The sequence below is a fragment of the Lepisma saccharinum genome, chromosome 11 (assembly GCF_977018435.1).
Source record: "Lepisma saccharinum chromosome 11, izLepSacc3.1, whole genome shotgun sequence".
NCBI lineage: Eukaryota > Metazoa > Arthropoda > Insecta > Zygentoma > Lepismatidae > Lepisma > Lepisma saccharinum.
In genome coordinates this window covers 55,391,832-55,419,484 of record NC_139239.1, presented here as the reverse complement: position 1 = coordinate 55,419,484, position 27,653 = coordinate 55,391,832, and the positions used below count along the sequence as shown (strand labels likewise).

Below are 27,653 nucleotides of genomic sequence, written 5' to 3'. Positions count from 1 at the left end.
CATGGCCTATAAATTTCAACATTATCAGTTCTTAAGACATACTAAAACATCAAATATGTATAATTTAGCCATTTTTATTACATACATGTCATTCCAACTTGCATGGTAAAAGCGAACAATTATGATTTTTACAAGTAAATTCCATAATGAAAAAACAATTGCGAAGGAACATTGAAAATTCTAAAACAAAATTAGTTTATAAAAATAATAGTGAATATACAGCAATTTTTCCCCCCACTGAACAAACATTCTGCTCCACATCATTTCTGATCACATAATTCGTACAATAATGTACACAATACAAATATATACCTGTTCAGAATAAAACATCCACTAGGATCACGTAGACTCATTACTAGTGGCCATTTCTTTTCTCTGCTGCACCATTTCCCGGAGATTGTTTTCACTATCTTTTAAACTTCTCTCCAAGTAATTTTTATTGCCCTGTAAAAATTAAATTATAAACATAGCACATTACAGATAAAACCTATTTATAGTAGGGTTGAGCCGATACCAATACTTGTAAAATTCCTCTTTTAAAGTTACTGAGTCATAACTTATCACATTTGATTAATGACAGTAGCATTATAGCACTTGAACCTTCTTCCGCCAGATAGTCAATATTTCGACCATGCCTGTATTTCCAATGAGGAAATCGACCAGCAGCTTACGGCAGCAATTAACGTGCCATTTCTTGAAAACTAAACACGATATTTCAGTTCTTTTTAATTCATTAATACAATACATATGAAGGAATGACATACTCGAATTACAAAACAATACATCCATTGTTACTATTACTAACAAGTGAAGTTTGAAAAAGTCTTTATTTTCCCTTCCTTACCCCCATATTGTTAAGAGATAGGTTTATAAACTTCTAAACTACTGCATCTATTCGAAAAAAATAAATTATACAAGCAAGAATGAGTAAAAAGCAACATTTTTAACAATGTCAGACAATTAAGGATCTAGGGAGAATGTGGGACCAAAAGCCCAATTGTTGAAATTTGCCCAGACCACGTGGTATCACACAGCAGCAATTAACGTGTCATTTCTTGAAAACTATACATTATATTTCACTTCTGTCTTTTTTGTTCATTAGTATACATCTACAGGTATTATATACTCGAATTACAAAACAATACAGTCATTGTTACTACTATTTAGAAGTGCCATTTGAAAAAGCCCTTTGTTTCCCTTTTGTTACTATGGGAGAAAATGAAGATAAAAGGCTACAACCTCTCATTCACTGCATGTTTTTGAACAATTTACATTCTAAATGTAAGAATGAGTAAAATCCAATATTTTAATTAACATTCGACAATTAATGGTCCAGGGAAGCGAGGGCAAAGGCCCAAAGTTTAAAATGGGAATTTATCCTTCACCAAAGTTGTGAGCAAAATAATATCTGCTGTCTCTACATTCTCACTCTTCACTGCAAACAAATTACACAAAATAGTTTTGCCTAATGTCAAGGGGGCTGAAGGCAGTGCCGGGGGGGGGGGGGGGGGCTGCCTGCCTCGCAGACAGTGGAAGAGACCACTTCTCAGAAAGCTAAAAACACACACGATAAAACACTGTTCTCATCTCCCAACAGGTATGACAAACAGCTGGGAAGATTAAAAGTATGGCGGAGGAAAGCAGGCCATGATTGTCTGAATCCACATCAAAAGGAGCTTTCAGACCGAAGTGACATGGGTCCTTCAGTCTAAAGCAAAACACTCACCGTGCATGTGAATGTGCCACAGGGATCTTTTACAACCTTCAATCACCTGATGACATTGAACGGCAAACATTGTTGCTTGTAGGTGTGTGTGCATATACAATTCACTAAAGACGGAACAATTTTCCTAGTCTTGTGCCAAATAGGGACTGAACAGAGGCAGGGGGGGGGGGGATTTGAAATTTCTGCCCATAATGTGATTTTCTGGAGATTCTTCTATTTATATTTATTTAACAAAGTTGCGACATAGTCTTTTGTGGTCAAGTACCTAGAACAGTGTAAGATTTCTTAACTTTTATTCAGGATGAACTATTAAACAATTTCAAACATGACTGAAGTGTCAAAGCAGAGATACAAATAGAATGTTGCTATTCACTTTGGTCTAGGCTAAAATTGCACTTTCTGGAAAAGCCTACACCTTCCCCTCCAAAACAAAACTAACCTCAATTATCTATTGTATTCTGCACATATGTGCATTTGAAAAGTAAATGCTTTAAAATATTTAATTGATTCTTTTAACAATAAACTTCTTGAAATCCTACAACACTCATAATTCAATTGATTGATTATTTTACTTCGCTATTCTGCCACTTGTGGCTAATCGTGAAGGTGAGGATGAGTGATAATATGATTAAATTGGTGAAGGGACGCTCACAAATAGCACTGTGCTAACCACTCCACCATGGGGGCCGGTACTCATAATTCAAGTATGTCATGTGCATTCAAAATTAGAAAACTTGAAGACAAAATTGAGAAGAAATAAAATAGACATGTTGGAATACCGGAACTCAGATGGGAAGGAAGTGAAGAACTTGTGAGTGATGAATTCAGAATGTTTCACTCTGGAGGAGAATCACAAGGAATTCATGGCGTTGGCATTGTACTTGGGCCACGCGTAAAAGATAAAATACTATCAGTACGTTATGTGAATGACAAGGATAATCATGATACGACTGAAGGTAAAGAAGAAAGACTTTGTGCTTATACAAGGCTACATGCCACATAGTGGTTTGCCAGATAAGAATGTAGAAGAAACATACAACAAGATAGAAGACATAATGGAAAAAGAAAGGAAGAGAGCATACATTATTGTAATGGGGGATTGGAATGCAGTAGTAGGAGAAGGCCAGGAGGGAAAACCAGTAGGAATATATGGATTAGGGGGAAAAAAAACGAGACGAGCATAGGAAAAGAGGACAGAAAATAAGAAACCTAACATCGAGAAACACGGTGGCTACTCTAGGACCATGATAAAATTCAAGTATAATTCCCGGTTTTCACGGCAAATTTTTAAAAAAAATTCAAGGCCACATGCTGATGGTTTCCCTATTTCAACCTTGCGTATTACCGCCCCTCAACACCCACACACATGCACCAGAGACGCCAACCACGAACTTTTGTATGGAGGGGGTACCAGAATAAAGGTAGTGTCAAAGACATCATCCTTCTTGATTACACAAAAAGGGGGTAGATGTCTGTGTTAAAGCATTTGTGTTGGAACAAACGATTTTAAACATTTTTTTTTAAAAAAAAACGTTCAATTTCACATTCATTAACAATGAAAAACCAGTACACAAACTATTTTTGAATGGCAGAAAATGCATGACAAATGCATTCTGAATATTATTGTTTTTGTACACATAATATGTATAACTTTCATGTACAACATATGTTTTACATACATGGCAACACTAAATTGTGTACGTATTCAAACTTTCATTAACACACACACAGCAACATCTGTGGGAGCTTCTACCTGGGGGAAACATCCACAGCCCTGAACCTCCGCATCAACAACCACCGCTCCTCTATCCAAAACCTGGACTTTGCTGTTGCCATTCACACCAATCAACACAATATTCCTTTTAATGACTGCTTCCAGGTAGCGATCGTCCACTCCTTGCCCCAATACACCAACACCTCAATACGTAGAAGATGGGAGAGAGCCTACATATCGACCATGAATGCAACCACACTCCCAGGCCTGAACAAGGCCACCCAGTAACGCCCCTCATCCCCTATCCTCACTCTCACCACCACCTTTCCCCAACCAACCCCCCCCCCCCCCCCCCAAACCACTCACAGTTTTCGACAAGTCTGGTGAAAGAACCATCTATATATTTTTTGTGACACTGTCACACTTTTTTTTTTGTTTCTTTTTTCGGAACCTAGCAACACTGCAGGTCATGCTTACTCTTCCTTCTTGTCACCAAGTTCTATAACGTCTCTCTACTCCTGAAGATGTGACATACCATCACGAATATTTGAATTTTTTCTGTGTCCGGTGAGTGTTTCCTCTCTCCTCTTTCACTTTATATATATATACAGCATGTAGGTCTATTATTCACTACATAATCAATTCATCCACCTCATAACAAACCAACAACAAAAATTATATAAATTGTCTCTCAAATGTGCACGCTCCTTTTCCTCCAACAGTTGTTCATGCATTTAAGACAAAATCCATTGAGAGAGGTCTTATTTCTCTGTCTGGTAATTTACAGTGCATTACAGAAAACAATCATATTGCGAGTGAAGTGAACAAGAAAAATTTTAATCCATTTCTTTGCAAACAAAAACAATCTTGATTTAACAGGGTGCAAATAATTTCACGAGGTGCCACGGCATTCTCTCTTCTACAACTTTTATCATTTAGATTGTTCTGTGGTCAGGGCTGACTCCCGCCGCTCCCTAGCTACGGTTCTGAACTTGACGAGAATAAGGAAAGCAGGCATTGCGAGCTAGAAAATTTTATGAAATGTACGTGACCTGCAGGTGACCTTGGTCATCAATGTTTGCCCCCCTTCCCTTGTGGGGTTGCGCCACTGATATGCACACACAAATATGGTAACAATATGAAGTGTCTGTGTCATTCTGATGTATCCAAAAATTCTAATTTAATTTAATTAAACGGTATATTTAAAACATTTAATTTGAGGTTCTTGCTTTACATTTGCCATTTCACATACTCAAGACTCGAAATACATCTATAAACACAAGTCACACAAATGTTATGGTATATATTCTAAGCTGCGAAAATTCTTAATTGTGTAAGAATTTCAAACTGAAATCTACCTAATCACCATATCTGGCAACAATCTTCCATCTGTCAGATTGCTCTACAAAGGACAGTAACAAAGTAAACAGTTCGAGAGAATTCTGTTTTATTTTTCACACAACATTATTTTCCTTCCTCGATAAAAATAAAAACTTAACTGTGAAAATCTCGCCTCAGGGCATTTATCAATATGTATAAATTCAATAGGATTTGGATTAATAAAAGTTGCAATATTTCACGTCTACGGAGAAAAATTCAAGCAGAATCCCGGCATAATTCCCGTAGTCAATAATTCACGCAGAATTCCTGGAATTCCCGATGAGTAGCCACCCTGAGAAACTAAAGGATGAAACACAAACAAAAATGTTTGAAACAGAATTTAAAGAAAAAGTAGTTGAAGCGAAAAGAATGTTTATAAACAGTGACATGATCTGGAAAAAAAAAATTAAAAAATAGAAAAGAGAGGGAAATATGACCTGATGTACTGTGAAATTCAATGCCTGGACTTTACAAAAAAGAAGCAGGGAAGCAATGTGGATGATAGAATATGAGAATAGAAATGAAAGTACAAACAGGAAATATTGAAAACATGGGAAGAGTATGTAATAGATCTATATGGGAAAGAGAGCCGACCAGATACTTTATGCATAAAAAAAAGAGGAGGAGGTACCTGAGGACGAAAAAGGGCTACCAATCATGATGGAAGAATTTGAACCGGCACTCAAAAAAATGAAGAACGGAAAAGCAACAGGAAGTGACCAAATTCCTGTAAAATTCAGGAAAAATCTGGGTGAAGGGAAGAAAGAAATGCTACACTTATGCAATTAAATATATGAAAAAGGTGTACGGCCAGAAGGATTTTGTGGAAACAATCTTAGTACCTCTACAGAAGAGAAGTAAAGCCAAGAAATGTTCTGAATATAGGACAATCAGTTTGATATCACAATCAGCAAAACTTCTTTTGAGAATTGTAAATAGATGCCTATATTGTAAAATAAACAGAGATAGAGGAAGAACAGTTTGGTTTTAGAAAGGGAAGAGGTATGAGAGAAGACATAGGACTACTGAGAACAATTGGAGGAAGATACATGAAAAAAAAGGTAAAGAAATGTTTGTAGCCTTTGTTGATTTGGAGAAAACCTTTGATAGAGTGAATTGGACCAAGCTCTCAGGGATACTAAAGGATATTGGTGTAGATTGGAAGGAAAGGAGGCTTACTTGCAACCTATATGTGAAACAACATGTAAAAAGTGAGAATAGGAGAAGAAATGAGCCAAGGAAGTGAAATTGGAAGAGGGGTACAACAAGGCTGCTGCCTTTCCCCTACATTATTCAACACCTATTCACAAGAAATAGTTAAAAAGTGTTTCCATGGCAAGGTAGTAGCAGCAGTAGGAGGAAGAAAAATAGCTTGCAGATAACATGGCCCTGTCGGCAGAAAATGAAAGGACCATAAATGTGAAGACTAAAGCAATGGTCATCGGACGAAAACTGAAAAAGGCACAAGTGGCACAAGTGAGTATCAGAGGTAAGAGAATTGAACAAGTAGACAGCTTTAAATATCTTGGATGCATCATAAGCAGTGATACAAAATGCAGTCAAGAAATAAAAGCGAGAATAGCAATGGCGAAGGAAGCCTCCAATAGAAAGACAAATATTTTCTGTGGATTTACAAAAAAAGAACTGAGGAAAAGACTAATGAAACGCTTTGTATGGAGTGTACCTCTATATGGTGCGGAAACATGGACACTTAGAACAAGTGAGAAAAAGTGACTGGAAGCTCTAGAAATGTGGCTATGGACAAGAATGGAACAGGTGAAATGGACAGAAAAAGTAAGAAATGAAACTGCTAGAAAGAGTTGGGGAAAGGAGATCAATGCTGGAGATAATCATTAGAGAAAAATAAATTGGTTGGGCCACTGGATGAGAGAAACTATCCTAAGGGATGCTATTGAAGGGATAGTCAAGGGAAAGAAGATACCAAATGATTGACATCACAATAAATTGGCCCTATGCTGCTATGCAGCGAAGGACTTAAGATTGAACAGCATGAACGTTGCAAGGTAAAACCTGCCCCCGGGCAGAAAACAATGAATGAATGAATATGTACATAAAGGAAAACTAGAATAAAATGTCTACAGTTGTTTTAGAGAAATGATGTGAATACTGTTCCTGGGACCAAATTAAGCGTGTAAAAATACAACTACAAAACTTACCTCTAACGTCTTTATCTTTTCTTCATAAGTCTTGACGCGGCTAGCGAGACTGCTTCTAACTTCGGTTATATCTGCCATCAGAAACATTCTTCCAACACTCTCATATGTCTTTGTTTCTGAAGGTAAAACCTGTTGGGAGGAAAAATTTCATAATTCAATATTACACATAAAAAGCTACCAAGAATAATAAAGGTATATAAAATATGTTTCTTTGTTCTTTTGCAAATGAGAATAAATATTAGCTTATCATTTTGTGTGTGTGATTAACCTTTAGTGCATGAGAGCCTCTTCCGATGGAAGCTTTTCCTGCACTCGCTTGTTCAACTTGACATGATGTTCAAAAAAATAGCAATACATAGTACATAGAACTAATTTTCCTACAGAGATGACCCCCCCCCCCCCCTACCCACTTTTTCAATGACACGTCTTTTTGAGGAGGTGAAATTTATACATTTTATCTTCCAATAACGAAAGTTGAAGAAGAAAATAAAAATTTTACACAAAAATTCTGGTACACACTGTGACCAAAGTGAATGAAAAAAATGTATTCAGATAATCTGTGTATTCAGATTGCTACTTACTTTTTAACGTTCAGTAAGTTATTCTGGTAAGAATGGTGTCTGAAATTAAGGAAATAATTACCAAATAAAGGATCGGGACAACAAACTAAAAATGTTTTAAACTGTCTCTCTTTTACATTCTTTTGTTATGGCGGAAAACTTTGTGCACTTATACTGAATTTAGTAATGCAGAATTTGTTTTGGGAAAACAAATGAGGCAAAACATTAAAAAAAATATGCAGAGAATCCATACAGTAGAAATAGGAACATGAAGAATAAAATAATATGTGGAGGACCAGTACATTGGATAAACGATAAAACTGGCCAGATATTGCACACATTCGGGTATTCTACATATTTTGGATAATCTGAATATCTGGATAATTTGGATATCTAGATATCAAAATATCCAATATCCAGAGAGAAAATTATTCAACATCATTATGGTGATAAGAATAAAAGTGTCATATTTTGCCACGTTGAAAAAATATATATATTTTTAATAATTTTGTAAATGGTTCAAACTGGTCTACCACCTGTTGGTGCAGATGCACCTACCTTGCTGTGCAACATATAAAAATAATCACTTGAATGTACGAAGTTTGAAATAAGTTATCACAGAAAAATGCGATGTTGATACACTTTGCACAGCACTGTATTGTTTTAGTTGACTGAATCAAAGATGCACCTACCTTGCTGCGCAACATATAAAAATAATCACTTGAATGTACGAAGTTTGAAATAAGTTATCACAGAAAAATGCGATGTTGATACACTTTGCACAGCACTGTATTGTTTTAGTTGACTGAATCAAAGACTATTTAATATTTTCTATTAACATAGTTAAGAATTCACACTGAAGGTCTCCACACCTTTAAAATGATTAAACTAAATTATCATGATTAAACTAAATTAAGTAAGATTTTCTGTTCTGAAAGATTTGACCAACAGTTTAATTCTACTCTTCCTGGATGGGTTAACAGTTGATGCTCTTGCTTCGTGATGAGTTTCCAGGGTTCTATTCCCTGAGGAGGCACATATTTTGGCATATCCAACTTTTAAACTGTATGCACAGTTCCACTAGCCTCCCTAACTGCTGAGTAGGTGGGAGAGAAGGATATACTGAAATTTAAAATATGTCCACAATTTTTTAACCCATAAACCAATATTATGGACCTAGTTATTTCCTTGTATTATGGCACTTTTCTACATCTCTAGGTTAATCACAACATTGAAATTAATGATGAGATGAAGTACACAACGGGTCAGACATACATGTAGCATTTTTTTTGTGTGTATATAAGCAGGTTTTTGTTCTCAATTTTCTGTTTTTCCTTCTTGTGTGTAGGTTTCGTTCCTTTTTATGTCTCTTTAGAATGTAGTATGTATCCATTACATATTACACAGTCGCAGCCTGAACCTCGCCCTTCAAAAAGAAAAATTGAATTTAATCTACCCAGGATTCGAACCCAGTTTGCATTCATACAGAGGGAGCTCAAAATGTGTTATACAGTGGAACCCCGATTTTACATTCCCAAGTTTTATATTTCCCCGTATTATACATTCAATATTCATGGTCCCAATAGAGCAAAATGCTATAAAATTATCCCCATATTTCACATTTTGCTGCATATTAAGTTTTCTCGGCTTGGGTCCCCTGAAAAACGTAAAATAGAGATTTCAGTATACTTAGTGTTTTTTTTTTCTTTTTCTGGTGGTACGCAACAGTACTCTAGGACCTTATTATAGGTGAGAAAAAAATTGATATTTTATTTTAACAAGAGAAATGTATGTATACATGCATGCATATATATAGTATATATAAATTGTGTGTGTGTATGTTGTTTACGAACATAAGACAACTTTGAGTAGTTCTTATGATGAGCACAATAACAAAACAACACAGTAATATAACAAATCAACTTGAGTAGTACCAGAACCTTTCTTCCCTGGAAAAAAAAAAAACAGTGGTGAGACTTTAAATTTTATCAATCAGGTTTGCTACACTCGTCTCCCTGCAACAATATTCAAATTTAAGCATGTTCTCTCATGATCAGTTGGTTCTTCACTTAACAGGGAACCTGTCATTTGTGAAGTATAGACCTTACCTGTGATAATATAAAGTTTATTTTTTCCAAGCTGTGATAATATAAAGTTAATTTTACCAAGATGAAGCACCACATAGTGAATATTTCGTTCTGTACTTTAATTTATGAAACAAATTATTTTGCGAATGCAATGTTGTGCCTATGTTGGAATGAATTAGGCTACAGCTACAAACACATTTTTTTGTCTCATTTATTTAATTTCTGAAAGGTATGGTAAGGCAGCTGACTTTTAAATCTGCTTCAATATAGTTTGTTCACACTATATCACAGTTGTGTTTTCCCATTATTTTTCTTATGTTTCAAGCTTAAATATCCCCTGCATACCAAAATTATAAGTTTGCCACATAAAATTGTCTTGGCTGATTTAGTCAAAATGGAATACCGTATCCATCCTCCAAAATATCTTGCTGCTATGAAAATGGCAGTTCCCATTTTCAAAACATTAGTGACCCCAATTTGGGTTCAAACTCTCCCCAAACATGCAATACATTGTTTAAAAAATTGTCACACTATAGCTCAAGTGGTGCCCTAAAATATTTGTATTTTTTCTCAATCTCCAAAAATGTAATTCAGGCAGAGATTTGAAAGTGACTTAAGAATTACAACATTACAACTGTATCCCCTGCCATTTTCCCTAACAGAAAACAGAATTTCACAGCCTCATGTTTTTCAAATTTTTCAGCCATCTCAAAAATTGATGAACAAGCAAGATGTGATTAACAAAAAAATTCACTACGTGGCACCAATACTTCACTCAGCAGACTGATGCAGAAGGGTCCCTGCAAAAAACATCTAGCAGTGAAAGCATGTAATACAATGGGCCTGCCCACCAGAGAACGATTCTGGTTTATTTTGGGTCCCCCCACGTAGACAAGCAACCCATTACATTCAATCAATGCACTGAAGCTTCCACGAGGCTGGAGTGGAGGGATGGAGCAGGCACTATCTCTGTACATGATATTGGAACGCAAACAGAACGTGACAAAGATCTGCACATATACTATATTTTGAGAAATGAAAAAAACATTTAAAAAGTGTTCCGATTTAATTATATACCACAATTAACTTTATTCTAACAAAAAAGATGTTAGGGTTCAGGGAAAATGCGAAATGTACTACCTGACTTTTCACAAGATATCTTTGTGATTGTGTGAAAAAACATCTATCCTTAAAAAATACAAATAACATTTAATGTCAAGAGAATTAATAAATCCTTTACAGTCATTACCCGAACTCCAAATATAATTCTTTAGCCACGCCACTTCATTTGCATCATCATTCAAAATGTTGATGCCATGCAGCTTGGAAAATATGCAACACACCTACATCTGTGTGATGTTTTTAGTTGTGAAAGAAAGGGATTCTCTCTCCAATTGTACAAATTGCTTGTTTTAACACTTCATGGAATCATTTTATAAGAAAATCATTGAAAAAAAAAACAAACTAATTCAATATATTTTTAAATTTGACTTTTCTAATGTAAGGAAAAAAATTATAAGAGAGAAAGGATGCTAGCAAAAGAGGAAGGAAATGAAGCACTAATGGTAGTATGCATACAAGTCAACCTCCTCAGACAAACCTCTGTTTACACATCTCTTCCTTCATAATAGCTACTAATGGACTTATTATGCCATTTGCATGATGTAATTAATAAATATGTACAATAATTTTCATTGTAGTTCATTAAAGGCAAATATTTATTTGTAACCAATGACTTAAGTTACCTTTTTTCTTTATTCATGGTATATCCATTTCGATTTTTCTTTACAGGTACTTCTCAGAGTACACTTACGCTGCAAATATATTTTTTTTAGTTCCATCAGAGATATAGGGACTGGATTAAAAAAATAAAATGAAAATCGAGCATTTTCAAAGAGCTTTAACGAGAAGAAGAAACAAGTAGCAGAACTCAAATATTTTCTGCCACAACTTTGGATGCATATGTTGTATCTAAAAAAAATATAGCTTTTATATTACTTCCCTATACTTCCCTACTAAAAAAAATCCTAAACTTTGACTTTTGTTCAAAATTGAATATAATATAAAGGTGTTAAATTACAGCCATTTCCATTAGAGATGGTGCAAAACCACACAGAACACAAAATAATGCTTGAAATGTACTGAAAACAATGTTGTTTACCACAGCTTTCTATAATTTTTCTTAGCTGAGCTATCATAATTATCGCAACTGTCTGGAAGGCCAAAAATACCCGAAGTAAAAAAAAAAAAGCTAACATTTTTAAACAAAGTCAAGTTTTAGAAAGACAATGCTTTGAACTACCCCTGCATGCATGTTAAAACAACAAAAATATTGAAAATTTTAAAAGTGGTCAAGCAAACAGTGCTGGAACCTTCGGTATGGACTGACCCATATGCATTCTGGACATAAATTCTCGTCTTAGTACGATTTCTATGAACTAAAAGTGGATGAACATCACAGTAATGTTTCTCCCACTTATTCAACATGTCTAACAATATTATGTGTACTCATATTAGTGAGTGTTTTAGGACCATTTGTCAAAAATATAGCTGTATGCCAGTGGAAAATTGGTTCATACACCCTATATTGAAACCTGTGACAATTTTACTGTGAAAAATATTACCTTTCTGATTTTTTAATATTATGTTTGACATGTATTGATTATGCTGTGTATCAATTTTCATTGTTGTAAAACCTGAGACGCCCTATCAAATAAAGTGGAATTTTTTTTCATCACAACATTTTAGTTTAGTTAAAGATTTTTCTACTTTCTGAGTAGGTAAGAGTGGTAATACGAGGGGTGACTGAAAAGTTCTCGGCTTACCCATGAAGGGTTGCCAGGGGCTCAATCGTTCATGACTATTTTTCAACACAGTCCCCTTTCAGCGCCACACACTTTTACCACCGGTGCTGTAGGCCCATGATACCTTCCTTCTAGAACGTTTCATCCTGCACTGCAAAAAAGTCCTCCACCGCAGCCATGATGTCATCATCTGATGGAAAATGGATTCCACCGAGATGTTTCTTGAGTTTAGGGAACAGATGAAAGTCTGAGGGAGCCAGTTCTGGCAAATAGGTAGGGTGTCGAAGCAGTTCGAAGCTGCAGGACTCGATGGCGGACATTGCAATGGTGGACGTGTGCGCGGGTGCATTGTCTTGGAGGAAAAGGACGCCCTTCTTCAACATTCCACGACGTTTCACCTTGATGGCCTCCCTCAAACGTTTCAGTTGAGCAGCATAATATGCACCGTTCACCGTTTCACCTTTTTTTAGATACTCAGCCAGGATGACACCCCTCGCATCCCAAAAAACAGAGACCATCACCTTGCGAGCTGATTTCACTGACTTGAACTTTTTGGGGGTGGGGGAGGGGGGTGTTTCCACTGTTTTGAATGCACTTTGGACTCTGGCTGAAAGTGGTGGACCCATGCTTCGTCCATGGTTACAAAATGTTGGAGAAATGTCTTAGGATCAGCCTGAAGGAGGGTCAAGTTTGCTGCAGACAAGAAGTGTCCCTGACGTTTCTTCTCAGCACTCAACATTTTCGGGACCCATCGACATGACACCTTGTGCATGTCCAGCACAACTGTTAGTATGTGTCCAACGCGTTCCTGGGACATCCCCACTTTCTCTGCGATGTAACGTTCTGACACTCTGTAACGTTCTGCCATAACAAGATACTGTATTGCTGTGATGTTTTCTTCAGTACAGGCCGTTGGCAGCCTTCCACTGCGAGGTGCATCTTGGACAGAGGTGCTCCCCCTCTTGAATTCCGCCACCCACTTTTTCACAGTAGAATACGATGGGGCATCCTCCCCCAATGTTTCCATAATGTCCTGTCCACTCATGCCTTTTTTCAGGAGGTATTGTATAACCGCACGAATGCTCACTTTATCCATTTTTCAGAAAATGCTCACCATCTTCACTTCAAACATCAAAATATGAAAAACAAAAGAAGATAGTACTATGAAATTTGGTATGGGGCTTTGCAAAGGCATATATTATGATTAGCTAAAGTAACATTCAGCTACGATAAATGCATCATGGGTAGGCCGAGAACTTTTCAGTCACCCCTCGTATAGTTATTTTCTGTTAGGACAGTCCTTCTCCTCTCCATTCATTCCTAAATCATCAACATACTCCACATAGTTTCTGAGATATGACATGTTTTGTGTAACAAGGTGCGTTCCTTCATTAAACCAATTTCTGAAAATCTTCAAAAATTTGTAACTTTCATAATATTTGTTGGACAAATCTAATATTATATATTTGTCATATTAGACCAAGTATCTATCAGTATTAAAAAAATGAAAGAAATCCATGACTATGAAGCAACCTACTGTGGGTGATTTCGCGTGGAATGACCCTTAGAAAAGTTACATTGTTCAAAAAGATGTAGTGGTTGAGGAGTAACATCCTTTTATCTTCTATTTATCCCATAGTAACAAAAGGGAAACAAATGGCTTTTTCAAAGGGCGCTTGTTAATAATAGTAACTATGGCCGTATTGTTTTGTAATTCCAATATATAATACCTGTAAATGTATACTAATGAACAAAAAAGAGAACTGAAACACAGTGTATTGCTGCAGTGTGATAACACATGGTCGGGGCAAATTTTGACAATGGGTCTTTGCCACCACGTGCCCCCTGATTTCTTATTTGTCGGACATTGCTTAAAATGTTGCTTTTTACTCATTCTTGCTTGTAGAATTTAATTTTTTCAAAAATATGCAGTAGTTTAGATGTAAAATATCAACTTTTAAAACTCTATTCTACAATAATATAATGGTAACGAAGGCAAACAAAGGACTTTTTCAATCTTTGCTTGTTAATAGTACTAACAATGGATATATTATTTTGTAATTCGAGTATGTCATATCTTCTTATGCATACTAAAGATAAAAAAGACAGAACTGAAATATCATGTATAGTTTTCAAGAAATGGTGCATTAATTCCTGCCACGCGCTTCTGGTCGAAATATTGACCATTCATCCTCAAGGGGGTCGCATGTGGGGGTAGAAATTTCAACCAGTCGTATACTAAAGGTTAAAAAAGTAATAGGTTTATTACAATGTTTTTTTTTTACATAGGAATATTTAAAATTTTGTTCTACCCCCACTGCTGAATGATGTGTGATCATGTGATTCCAAGATGGCATCGATGTAGGAAAAAGCTCAGTGCGTGTTACAGTTTGCTGATTTAAAATCTTGTGTTTTAGTGCAGAGAAGGTTCAAAACAACGTTTGAAAGAACACCTCCAGGAGATAGAAGAATTCAGAGATGGTACGAACAGTTTAAGGCTACGGGAAGCATAGCAGATTTGCAACGTAGTGGGAGGAAGAACGAGTAACAACGTTTTGGATTCAGTGCAGGAGAGCATGCAACGGAGTCCAAAGAAATCTCTTAAATGAAGATCCTTGGAACTGGGAGTGGCGAGGTCTATGTTACACAGTATCTTACGCAAAAAGTCAAAGCCAGATGATCTGATGGAAGAGTATTGTGAAACGAGGAAGGAATTTTATGAATTAATGTTAACCCTTCAGTCTTCATTCTTTTCTCTAATGAGGCTACATTTAATGTTTCGGAAAAAAGTGAAGACAAAATTGCAGAATTTGGAGGGTTGAGAATCCACATGAGTTTGAGACACATAAGTGGGATGGCATCAAGGTCAATGTGTGGTGCAGTTTCCATGGATCACTCCATTGGTACATTCTTCGAGGACGACGCAGTGAACAGCACCTGAAAGTGTTACAGACATGGCTTGTCCTAGAACTTCAGAGGTTGGACATCATTAATGAGCTGCAGTTCCAGCAATCGGCCACGGTGGCTCAGTCGGTAACGCATCTGACTACCATGATAAAGGTCCCGGGTTCGATCCCCGGCCGGTTCAAATCTGGGAACTTTTCTAACGATGGAAGCGACCCCGGCGCCCACCCAGCGTCGAATAAACATGGGTACCTGGCGGAAACCCTGGGGGGTAAAGGTGGTCAGGGGCATGATCTGATCACATCACCCCCACTCATGACCGGATCAAGAAAGTGTGGGGCGTTACCCCCACACCCTCTATAAACCTTCATGGCATGGTGCTATGCACAGGGGAGCACGTTACTTTACTTTTTTTTAGTTCCAGCAAGATGGCGCCCCCTACACACACACACACTTTGCCCTTGAAGTTCGTGAGTTTCTTGATGGTCAATTTGGGAAGAGGTGGATTGGCTGCAAAGGACCCATATCTTAGCCTGCAAGGTCACCAGACCTTACGCCTTGCGATTTCTGGCTGGGGACATGTCATGACACAGGTGTATGCACAGAAACTGACAGATCTTGAGGACCTGAAGTTCAAGATATGTGATGTGATTCCCAACATTCTGGACGAGCACCATCAGAATGCACTTCTTGGATTCAAATGAAAATTGCAAGAGTGTTTGGATGTGAATGGTGCCCAGCAGAAGAAATGGCCATGAACCAAATCACTTCAAACATTAGTTTTACAGTTTCCTCTATGTAACAAACAATATTTCGTTGTAAAAAACCTATTATTTTAAAAGTTATAGGTTTTTATAATCATGCAAAGATATTAGAAAATTAAAGCATATGTTTGAGAGGAATTAATGTATAGAGAAAAAGCAATCTTTGCTAGCCAGCTGAAAATATGAAAAACCAATAACAAAAAGGTTTGGTTTCATCAAATATAATTTGTCATCAATTATAAATAAAAATTATTACATTTTTAAATGATTTTAATAAATTAAAAAACAAACAACTAATCGACAAACACCATTAAACTAATATCCATCTTGAAAAGTTAGAATTTCAAAACAGTTATACATACTGCAATTTCCTTTTCTGTTAGTTGTGCATACTGGATATTCCTCTTCAATCCATCTATCTGAGCATCTGCAATTTTCAGTTTCTGGGTAGTCTCCAGCATTTTTAGCTGAAGCTCGGTAAATGCCTGAAAACAAAATATGTATTATAAAAAATGCATTTCTTTTTACATATGAACTACAACCTTCAGGTTGAGAGAGGACAGACTGAAGCTGAATATTCTGTGGAAAAAGCTCACATGGCCAATATTCTTAGCAATGAAACTGTTCAGACAAAACTAAATGTAAATGACTACACATTCAGTTGTCTGTGCATTTGCATTAAGCAGCTGTTGACATATTTAAATACAAGTGGAATTCGATGATGTTGACCAACTGTACCCTGTTAAGAATATTTTTTAATACACATATTTTGATGTTTCATATAACATACAATTTATTTTAGTTTAGAAACCATAAATTACTAAGATTTTTGATCCCAAGTATGGACCATGTAAATTAAAATCCTTCTGGCCCAGGCATTGATTGAGTTGGTGTTTTAAGTCCACTTTATGCACAGTAAGGCTAATCGGGACTGGACCTACAGTTAAAGTGGGATCCGAACCACTATGTGCCTCCACTGGGTATCGAATTCGGGACCCCTTGATTGAAAGGCGATGACGCTACCACTGCACCATCTGGGAGGCTCTCCTGTCTCAGGCAACTTTCACTGATTTCATTCATCAAAATCGCATTGACTACACACACACTAAGTTAAGAAAAACATGAGCAAATGTTACTAGTATCAAAATGAATAATCACATCGACAGATTTTGAGGTTCTACAGAATACATAATTGGTTCCAGCATGCGGAAAACTAAAATAATGGAGTTATTTGATTCCAAAGCATGGCCTGCATAAGTAAAAATGTGACATCTCAATACTTTTTATTAGGAAAAAACATTTGCATGCACACTAAAATAGCAACAGAACACGTTGGAAATTGCAATCAACTCCAAATCTAATGATGTAAAATTATAGCTGCTGTTGTGGAATGTTGTGTTGGTTGCTATATTCACTTGTGCAAAGCCTTCGAGCTGTTCTGCTTCATGGTAAGGTAATACGCTACGGTAACATAACACATTTCTGTGAGCTAAAAAACTGAAAACTATTATAAACAACATTCTTCATAAACCTTACAAAATATTTCACTTTCTCGAGAGGGTGCAGAGGTTCAAGGGTACCTAAAATATATCTAGTGACATATTAAACTCACACTATGTGCAGGGTATGCTTTCTGAAATTCAAAATTTGTATACTACAGGCTCTGACTGAAAAAATCAAATTTCTGTATTCTCAGATAATTTCCTTTTCATCACAAATTAAGAAGCAATATTGCACACTTCAGGACAGCACACACAAAGCACAAACAAGTACCATGTGATTTGTACTATAAGACATTGTCTACACTGTTCACTCGTCAAACCAGTATTGCCATTTGTAAACCACTAAAACTCCTGATATAAGTACAAAATGTTAACTATGAACATGACCTAACTACATGCAACTTCCTTTTCAATAGCTACAATTGGCATTCTTTCCTAAGTCATGACCAAACACAATGCATAATAAATCATTTCAAATAGTGTATTATCATATGGAGTTGGCAACAATGAAATAACATTAGTAAAGTTATGGAGAGTCATGGGTGTCTAAGTTGTGGTTGCTGTACATCGAGGATTGTCTGGGACAGTCCCGAATGGTATCAGCCCCTTTATTTGGTTAAACGGTGCATGCTAACAACTAAAGACAGGCATTTGTTGAATCTTCTGAACTTGAACACCACTATTCTTCTACTTGGTTGAACGTCATTTCCTGGCACCAGCCTGACACCGGAGTACACCTGCACTACACTGAGTGTCAAAAAGTGCAGCGAACTAGATAGGGCCACCATTTGTTCCAGTGTCCTGAGTAGTTTCTTCGGGATACCCAAATGCTCCAGAAGAAATGATTAAGGTAATACTTCCATGAATATTATTTCTCTATTTAAATGTGTGAATGTGATTTTAAAATGCTCATTTTACAAAACAATCTAACTGTTGAACCATTCCCTCTTGATAATACAAGAGTTATCGAGTTACAAGAAAGTGCTGGTGTTGCTCCATGCACTTGGTGACAACAATTAGTAATAATGATACTTTTATTTCCATCATCTTGCAGAACTGAATTTCAGTTCAGATTCTCTTCCACTGTAAAGTAAGCTGCTTATTGTAAACGGCCAGTGTTTGAGTGCCTATCTGTTCAGTCTGTAGGTTTCAAACAAACTTTCGACATAGCAGCTTAGTTCATTATGGCACAGAAAAGGAATTGCAAGTTTAACGATAGACTTTGAAGTGATTTTTTGTTGCATGTGTACAGACATTTATACTTTTTGAAACTGCTGGCGAAGAAAAGGGGAAGGAACAGAGCAAACGAAATTTCCTGATGGTTTGAAGGTGTGACACTGAATGTGTCATCCTAATAAGAATAATTATTCATAAGTTAGCAGACAGTGGGTGGTGTTGATTAATTTTGTCAAAATTTGTTGTGGTACCCTTGAAACAGCGGCGACTAGTGGATTTTGGATTTCTTTTTATGGGGTTATGTTAAGGATATTATGTACCTAACGCCAGTTGCCAATATTCAAGTCCTCCGCAAGTTTACTGCAGCCATCGCAACAGTTACTGAGGAGGTACTAAAGCGGACATCGCAGGAAATAGAGTATCGTCACCGTGAAGTGGTACACTGAGGAGTGCTTGCCCAGAGTAACTTCCAGCTCTCAAAAATGTTCTTCCATGCTTAAGGTGTAATGGCGTTATTTTGTCGAATATGTCAGTCCATTTTTTAATTTTCCAGTACAGTATGCTCATGTAGACTTTACTTAATACTGGAAGTAACGAGATCACATTGATATCCTACGGGCAAAAAGATAGAGATGCACGGTGGTAAAAAAATCTTTGAGAGTTTGTCTTTTAAATGAAGGCAACAGAACTGAAATACCTTGTTCCATTATTTAGTTATTTAGATTTGAAGTTGTAAAGATAAATTGTGGATACCCGATATGTCATTCGTATGCCACTTGACACTTTTCATCCTTCAACATGATGGAAAATTAAGTTTTCAAGGTATGTATAAATATTTCTTGACTGGGTTTTCTCTTAGATATGACCTATTTTATTTGGTTAGAGATGTTAGACTTATGGCCAGTTCGGCCAATGTTCATTAAATTTTAAGGAAGCATTAAATCAACTTAATGCAGCATTAGCACATCAAGCAATTTCTCCAACTTTCGTTAAGGCTAACAGATCTCTAATGTCATTATTAAATCTAAAGGCACTCCTTGGCTTCATTAAAATACTTAATAACGTGTTATGTTGTGTCGGAAATTAAATGGCGGAATTTCGTATGCCAGCTGTTGTGTTGAAAGGTTATACCAAACCGATTTGAACACATAATTTGCATTTGCAAAATGTGCACAACTTTGATTTATTTCTATAGCAAAAATGTTTTTTCCTATTCATTTTCAACTTAAATTTCATGCAAATCATAATGTAAGTTAAATGATAAATCTACTCAATGTACTTTTTAAAGTTTTGTCAATAATGGCATCGTGATCACATGTTATTCAAATTTTATTAATGTTACCTGTCAGGACAAAACCTTTTGCTCATATTACATGAACAGGTAGCTTGATTTTCTAAAATAAAAGAGAGCATGTTAGGCTTCCACTTTCGATCCACTAAAAACACAAAATATTGCATGACTTTTTTTACAACCTTCTTTTACATATTTATGCAGGTAAACTTATTCACCAAAATATTCGGGGTCGTGGTCCATGCCATTTTCCAGTGCATCATAGAAACTGGAGAAAGTCGTAGTTTGATTGTGTTTATGTCTGCTCATGACATCCATTCCAATTATAAGTTGTTTTTTTTAACTGAAAGCATGTCAGAAAACTAAATATTGATTTAAATAAAATGATGCAACTGATCTGGAAATAGATAATGCACGTCTTGTACTCTCATTTAATGTAAAAGATATCTGTGACATTAGACAATATAGCCTAGCATGCAATCTTTCAAAGTAGTAGGGAATTTTTACAACGAACTTTTCAAATCACTATCCACCTACTCAATTAACATAATGGAAAAAAATATTCATTTTGCAGTGAAGAGAATGCTCGACACAAACTTTCATCATTCTATCGTAACGCAACTCCCATGCTGCGTTTGGGATCGAACCAAGAACCTCTAGATTTAATTGGGTGATGTAGCTATTCCTCATTCATCTCTCAGATGGTTATCACTCGCTTGGCCTAAATGTGATAAATGCAAGAGGTTACCTTTTACAGGAATGGCGATAGAAATTAGCTTAGATTGGATATGGGTTTTATACTCTCCATGACTGAACCGATATGGATTGGTTAAAGAAAGGATATTACTTGCCTTACAAATATATGGAGATTGTTCCTAGCTTGTCCTCTGCAGCTATCACTTGTCTCTTGTCACACACCATCGTCCAATAGTCGTTCCCCACTTTGCTCCTCTCTCACAATCCGTAGTCCTTACTCTCTCTCGTATTCTCGCCAACTGATCACACCTCCTGACAATTCCAACACTCATGCCACATACGACTTCCAAGTCAATCACCCGACCTTTGCCTGATTACTTATTCAGCATTCCTATCTCTGTTTCCTACTATGCTAAGAATTTATACATCCTACCCAATACCTTGGGTACGATACGCTCCTCTACCCCCTAAAGAAAATCCTTTGATTTTCACCTAAAGATGAAAGATTTAAAGTTGTATTCCATATCGATCCTTTCTATGGAGAGATTTTTTTTATTATTATAAAATATAGTCCCAAAATTATTGGATTAACATACCATAACCAAAAATATGTAATTTGATTAATATAGTTCTTTAAAAAGAGAAAAAAAAGGAATGGAGAAAAATAACCAATAAACAAACAAAATAAATAAACAAAACTTGTCAGCATATGAAAGGTAAACACTGACATGTGAGTTTGTTATGCTAACTTGACAATCTGCTCGTGCGCGTATTCATTGAGAGGCTTACGCTACACATATGAGTTCCAATACTACATGATGACGTAGCGAAGTCCGTGCATAAGCATGCAACACTCTGACACCACGTGAGAAAATTATAAAAGCATTGTTCCACAAGAATGGATCTTGTCAAAATATATGTCTCAATGACACACTAGCGAAGTAGTGTAATCGATCCTGCAAGCACTGACACTGTACAACACTGTTGTGTATTTGGAAGTTAATATTTAGAAAATCAGCAACGTTTGTGATACTCATCCGAGTTACACTTGCACACATATGTCATTATCGATGTAAATTTCACCGTCTCTTACTTTATTGTATCATTTAAATATCGCTGTCGTTTTTATTTATAATATATGTCAACTATCACAATAAATATTTAATTAGAAAATTTGAAGTTAATCAAAATATATACACTGTATTAATAACTGTCCTTGAATAATAATATATGTACATGAATTTATGTATTTGAAAATAAGAATATAATAGTGTTCGATAGACAAAATCACAGCACTAACATTTGTCCATAAAATTAATGCTTGAGTGATTCTGATTCTCACTAAGAGTTCAAGTAAAATACCATAATTTTACTCTTGTTATCATCACTTAATAGTCTTTGCGTATAGCAATGAAGTTTCTTCTTGAACCAAACCACGTATATATGTATATATTAGTTCCTTGTGGCCGTGAAAAATGTTTTTCACTTTGATGCATTAACTTTGTAGGTACAAATATTGTCATTGATGAAAAACGTACAGTTGAGAACTGCATATCGTCGAATTGTGAATGTGAAGTATTGAGTTGTATGTAAATATTGCTTCAAATCGATGTATGTATTATCAGCGTTGAATGTCAGGTCTCACTACTACTTGACTTCAGTAGGAATTAATTAGAATAGAATGAAGGAGATCCATGTTAAACGATTTGGTGCTTCCTGAGTTCGACTCCAAGTATTGAACCATTCCAATGCTGAATCACTCAAAAATGCCGGTAGCATTTGCCTTTTCTTTAAGTCATTCCACTCATTAAGAATAGCTAAACTTTCAAATTTGTCGATGAATTTTAATACATCCTCGTGAATGTTACCTTGAAACTGGATAGTTTCGAGAATGTCGGGGTGGATAAATCTAGATTGCGCCATGATTCTATGATTAGCCTATGCGCAGGAAAAATGCTTCATTAGCTTAAAATTAGCACTAAGTTGCTTGTTTTCATTTCTCATCCCCCCGTGGCTTTGACAGGACATTATCAGCAATTCAATTGTTTACTCTCCCGGAAATTTGATAATTTAGGTTCAACAATCGCGTAACAGAGTGACGACAGTACCGAACACATCTTTAAAATATTTAACCAACCTTTATGCAACATCCTAATGTTAATTCTCATCTTTTCACAAGCCAATCGCCGAATAACCTAGTTAAAACTCTACTCTTATTTATTTGCGCCTTACCGCGTAGCATATTGCTAGGCCTACCTTTTGCTTTCTTTTCTTGATCTTTGGTAACAATTGATAATTAACACAACGTGAAGCGCTAACAAGTGAAAATTCCGGCGCCATATCGCACGTACGTAATTTGAAAAGCTAGAAGGCTCTATTATTTTCATCATATTTCTGGATGAAATAGATGAAAATCGCAGTATTTCACGTACTGCAGTGTTTTCTCATCACATTTGCAAAAAAATGGATGAGAAGCCCTAAGCAGACTCCACCACGTAACGCAACTCCCATGCTGCGTTTGGGATCGAACCAAGAACCTCTAGATTTAATTGGGTGATGTAGCTATTCCTCATTCATCTCTCAGATGGTTATCACTCGCTTGGCCTAAATGTGATAAATGCAAGAGGTTACCTTTTACAGGAATGGCGATAGAAATTAGCTTAGATTGGATATGGGTTTTATACTCTCCATGACTGAACCGATATGGATTGGTTAAAGAAAGGATATTACTTGCCTTACAAATATATGGAGATTGTTCCTAGCTTGTCCTCTGCAGCTATCACTTGTCTCTTGTCACACACCATCGTCCAATAGTCGTTCCCCACTTTGCTCCTCTCTCACAATCCGTAGTCCTTACTCTCTCTCGTATTCTCGCCAACTGATCACACCTCCTGACAATTCCAACACTCATGCCACATACGACTTCCAAGTCAATCACCCGACCTTTGCCTGATTACTTATTCAGCATTCCTATCTCTGTTTCCTACTATGCTAAGAATTTATACATCCTACCCAATACCTTGGGTACGATACGCTATATTCTGAATAACAGTGTGCGCAACCAAGAGCAGCTAGCAACAGCAGTAGCAACCTGGAAATAAATGCTAAAAGCAACAAATCTGACCTGCCTAACCTACTCAAGTGTGCATTCAATAGAATAAATAAAGAAAACCTGCTAACCTAATTATTTAGTCATAGTTATACCACATACTATTTACTCTGTGGCTTTACTTAAGTACTGTACAATAAAATATGTTACTTAATATAACGTTAAAAAAATTATGTATCCTAAATTAAATCGTATTCAGGACAAACTGGAAGAGCACGATAAAATTTGGGGGGGGGGGGATCAGTAATAAGCCCATCCATGTACACGGTACATTTTCTAAATGGCTGCCATCTCATCACAAAATGAATAACCAAACATAATGTAAAGCAGACATTGTAAGAGATCACAAGTTCATTTTAATATAACTTACCAGTACCTTTGCAAGCTTCAAATGCACTACCTTAGCCTAGAACCGTAGTTTTGTTTACATGGCGGTTGTATCACAATCGGCATGCATTTAAATCAAACTTACACAATTACAATGTAACTGTTAACACATAACATTATCAGCATGTGGATGTAAATATCCAACTAACATTCATTTCATAAACATATATTTATATTTTAGATGTTGCTTTATTTATTGTTGCTGGGACTTCATTTCGTGCTTAGGCACAGTCTTCTGTTCATTAGCCATGTCACAAACAATCAAAATGTTGCATTTGTTGTGTCAAGGTAAGAGAATAGCAAGGAATCAAAGCAAAACGCCTCTAACATGTCAATAGTTAACGGCCCTATAAAACTAGCATGTTTGTGTATTCTGTATATTGCTAAGACGTTCATTCAGTAGAATACCCAGAAATTTTGCATTTTTTTGAAGCTCTAGTTGTGTATTCTCAGATATTAGATTGAGGCTTATTTGGTTTCTATTTGGATTGTAGAAAAGGCACAAGTTCCTTTTGTTTTATTGCAATTTCATCATGCTACTAATTCAATTTTTACATGATTCGATTTCGATTTACGTTGGATTTTGAAAAAGTTATTTATGATGAAAAAACAACCTACAAATTACCTATGCAATCATACACACTTCCCATGGACAATGCATTTTTCATTGACAAGCAACTAAGTACCATAGACTAGTGTGAATTAATTAGTGTGAATTAATGTAGAAGTAAATTGTCTAACATCTGGAAGGTGTTTTCTGTCATGTGGGAATGTATCATAGTGGAAATTCATTATTTTTGTTGAAAATTAATTCTCCGATGCACAATAGCCTTTGGCACGTACACCTTCGTAGATTATCGTGTGTCGTGCTTGTGTTTTGTCGATTGCAGAGTTTCCAACCACGCCACTGTTTTCCGAAAAGATGACGTGTCGTGGATGCATGGTGAAATTCGTACCAGGTGTGGAAGATCCAGTGGATTTTGTAATTGGGTACTTGAAAAATGGTAGCCCCACAAACCATTGACGGATATCCAGAAAAACCATTCACGCATAGCCCCAAGAACCATTTCTGGCAAGGTTAGGTTAGGTTAGGCAAGCATAGTTAAAATTTTGTTCGTGAAATAATGCGAAGCAGCTTAACCCTAGAACACTACCGTGTTCCAATATTACAGTGTAACTACTGCTACGTAAATTTTACGTACATGAAGGAATCTATCTTTAAAACAACCTCTACATCATGAAAACAAATTTCTATTCATTGTGAACATTATTTTGTTTATTTTCCTTATACTGGAATTGTATTCTTCATTTTAAAATGTATAAACATGGTTTTATTAAACTTAGAATATTTTAAGAGAAGGTCATGCTTGACAAGCCCGTTCGTACATTAAGAATGAAGGCGAAAAGTTCGAACAATGAGAAGCAAACAATAATAATATTCATAATGCTGTAAATAAGGAACAAATGTAATTTTAATGTCTTACAAGAAAATAATGCAGGCTTCTAAACTTTCGTTTTCAAAATCTAAGTATCCAAATCGAATTTACAAATGTCAAAATTATGTGAAAGATATTTCTCGTTTTACACAGCTACGTAAAATTGACGTACAATGCAAAACATAACAAACCAAATCACGACAATCAGCGCTTGCACCCTCCTTACCACAGTGCTGCCTTATATCCGACAGACAACTTGAGGCACTGCTGGGCAGAGGAATAAGTGGGTGCGAGGTGGGAGGTAGGGGAGGGATTTGAGTGCAAAGCATACGTAAATTTTACGTACGGTAGTATTCCACAAATTGACTTCCCACAGGAGCAGTACGTAGTTGTCATCTCCTTTTCTTGTAGTTGCAGAAACTGCAATACTTTCTGTTCACTTGTGACGTGGCTGCTACTGCACGTGTCCCTTCCTTCCCCAGTACCTTCAAAATTGACTCTCTTAACTCCTGTGACTGTCCCGGATTTATTAGCCTTTGCTACTGCCAGATCTTTGTCAAGTTCTCATGGAGGTGAAGCATGAACTGAATTTGTGAGAATAGTCTCTTTTCTGAGTTGCCCTGATTGTTGTAGAAGTTGTGAGTGTGAATAATGTATCCATTGATCGCTGCAATGTTGCTCATATTATAGAAAAATGAGATATTTTAGAAAAATTCACGCAAATCTTACGTGAATACAAATGGCGTTTTTACTACATGCATGTCAAAATTACGTGCAAGATTTTTCTTCTGTTACTATCGCTACATATTTTTGACGTACAGAGTCCCACATAACGCACAAACTAAAGACATTCACTGCTTCTGCCATCCTTACCACAGTGCTGCCATGCGCCTGACAGAATGCCCGAGGAATACCATAGGCGGAGGGGTAGGTGTGTGCGATGTGGGAGGTAGGGGAGGGAATTGAGCGCGAAGCATACGTAAATTTTATGTACGGTAGTGTTCTAGGGTTAAAAAAAAATCACTTCATGAGTATTTATTGGGTTACGAAGGTTGGAAACACTGCATCGACAAAACACAAGCACGACACTCAATGATGTATGAAGGTGTAGGTGCCATACTGTGTCTTATGGAAGAGAAACAACGCAAATAAAGAAGTACTCGTAATGTGAAAAAAATAAATTACTTCAATCAAAAAAACGTGAATACACCTTCAAGAATGTTCCGCGAAGCAGATAGGTAAGGACGAATGTTAAAAGTGACGAAACGAAGAAGTTACATGTGTTTGTGGAATAGTAAATTTTTACCCTTTTGTTTGTGATTTTGATACAAGACCCGAATAATGCCCAATTTTTACAATTTTTGGTAATGTACTTTAATATTTGTATGTGTAAGATCTATTAATATTGTATTGTAATGTATTGACATGTCCTATATTACCATGCACTATCATTTGTACACACGGTAGTCCTTCGACGCAAATAAACTAAACTACACTATAAGAGAGAAGACCGAACCACTGTGCAATCATCAACCGGGAATCGAATTCAGGACTCCTTGATCATAAGGGGAGGGTGAAACCACTACACTATCGCGGAGGCCAGGTTAATTTTGTACCTGTGCATATGTAAAAGTGAAATTCTGTGGCATATCCATGCTCGTCTACAAAGGTGGAAAGAATACTACATAAATCTAATCTAATCGAAAACATCTAATCTATCACAGACGAGTGTCTGATAATCTGACATTGTGATATCAGAAATAAAAGAATAAATAATATTATCTACATTAGTAAGTTGGTTACGACATTCAAGAAAGTTTTTCAAATAACAATCAGATAGTGCATAATAAATTTACAAATTACCTTTTTCAGTTCTAAATCCACTGGTTGCTTCGCCATAATGCTCTCCTACTTTTCCGATTCGTTTTTGTCAATTTCGT

General features: G+C 36.3%; 1 protein-coding gene across 2 annotated transcripts; it reads right to left on the bottom strand.

Moving 5' to 3' along the window:
• Nucleotides 1-58: 58 nt before the first annotated feature.
• On the bottom strand, nucleotides 59-27,653 carry Pfdn1 (prefoldin subunit 1). 2 transcript variants are annotated; one of them, XM_083131835.1, is made up of 4 exons: nucleotides 27,577-27,653; nucleotides 16,479-16,601; nucleotides 6,998-7,126; nucleotides 59-444 (listed from the first exon to the last, which is right to left on the bottom strand). In XM_083131835.1, exons 1-4 carry the CDS (start codon nucleotides 27,610-27,612, stop codon nucleotides 340-342), a joined length of 393 nt encoding a protein of 130 aa, XP_082987961.1. In that variant the 5' UTR covers nucleotides 27,613-27,653; the 3' UTR covers nucleotides 59-339. The 2 variants fall into 2 exon arrangements, with proteins under 2 accessions (XP_082987961.1, XP_082987959.1); XM_083131833.1 differs by lacking the exon at nucleotides 27,577-27,653 and adding an exon at nucleotides 27,330-27,369.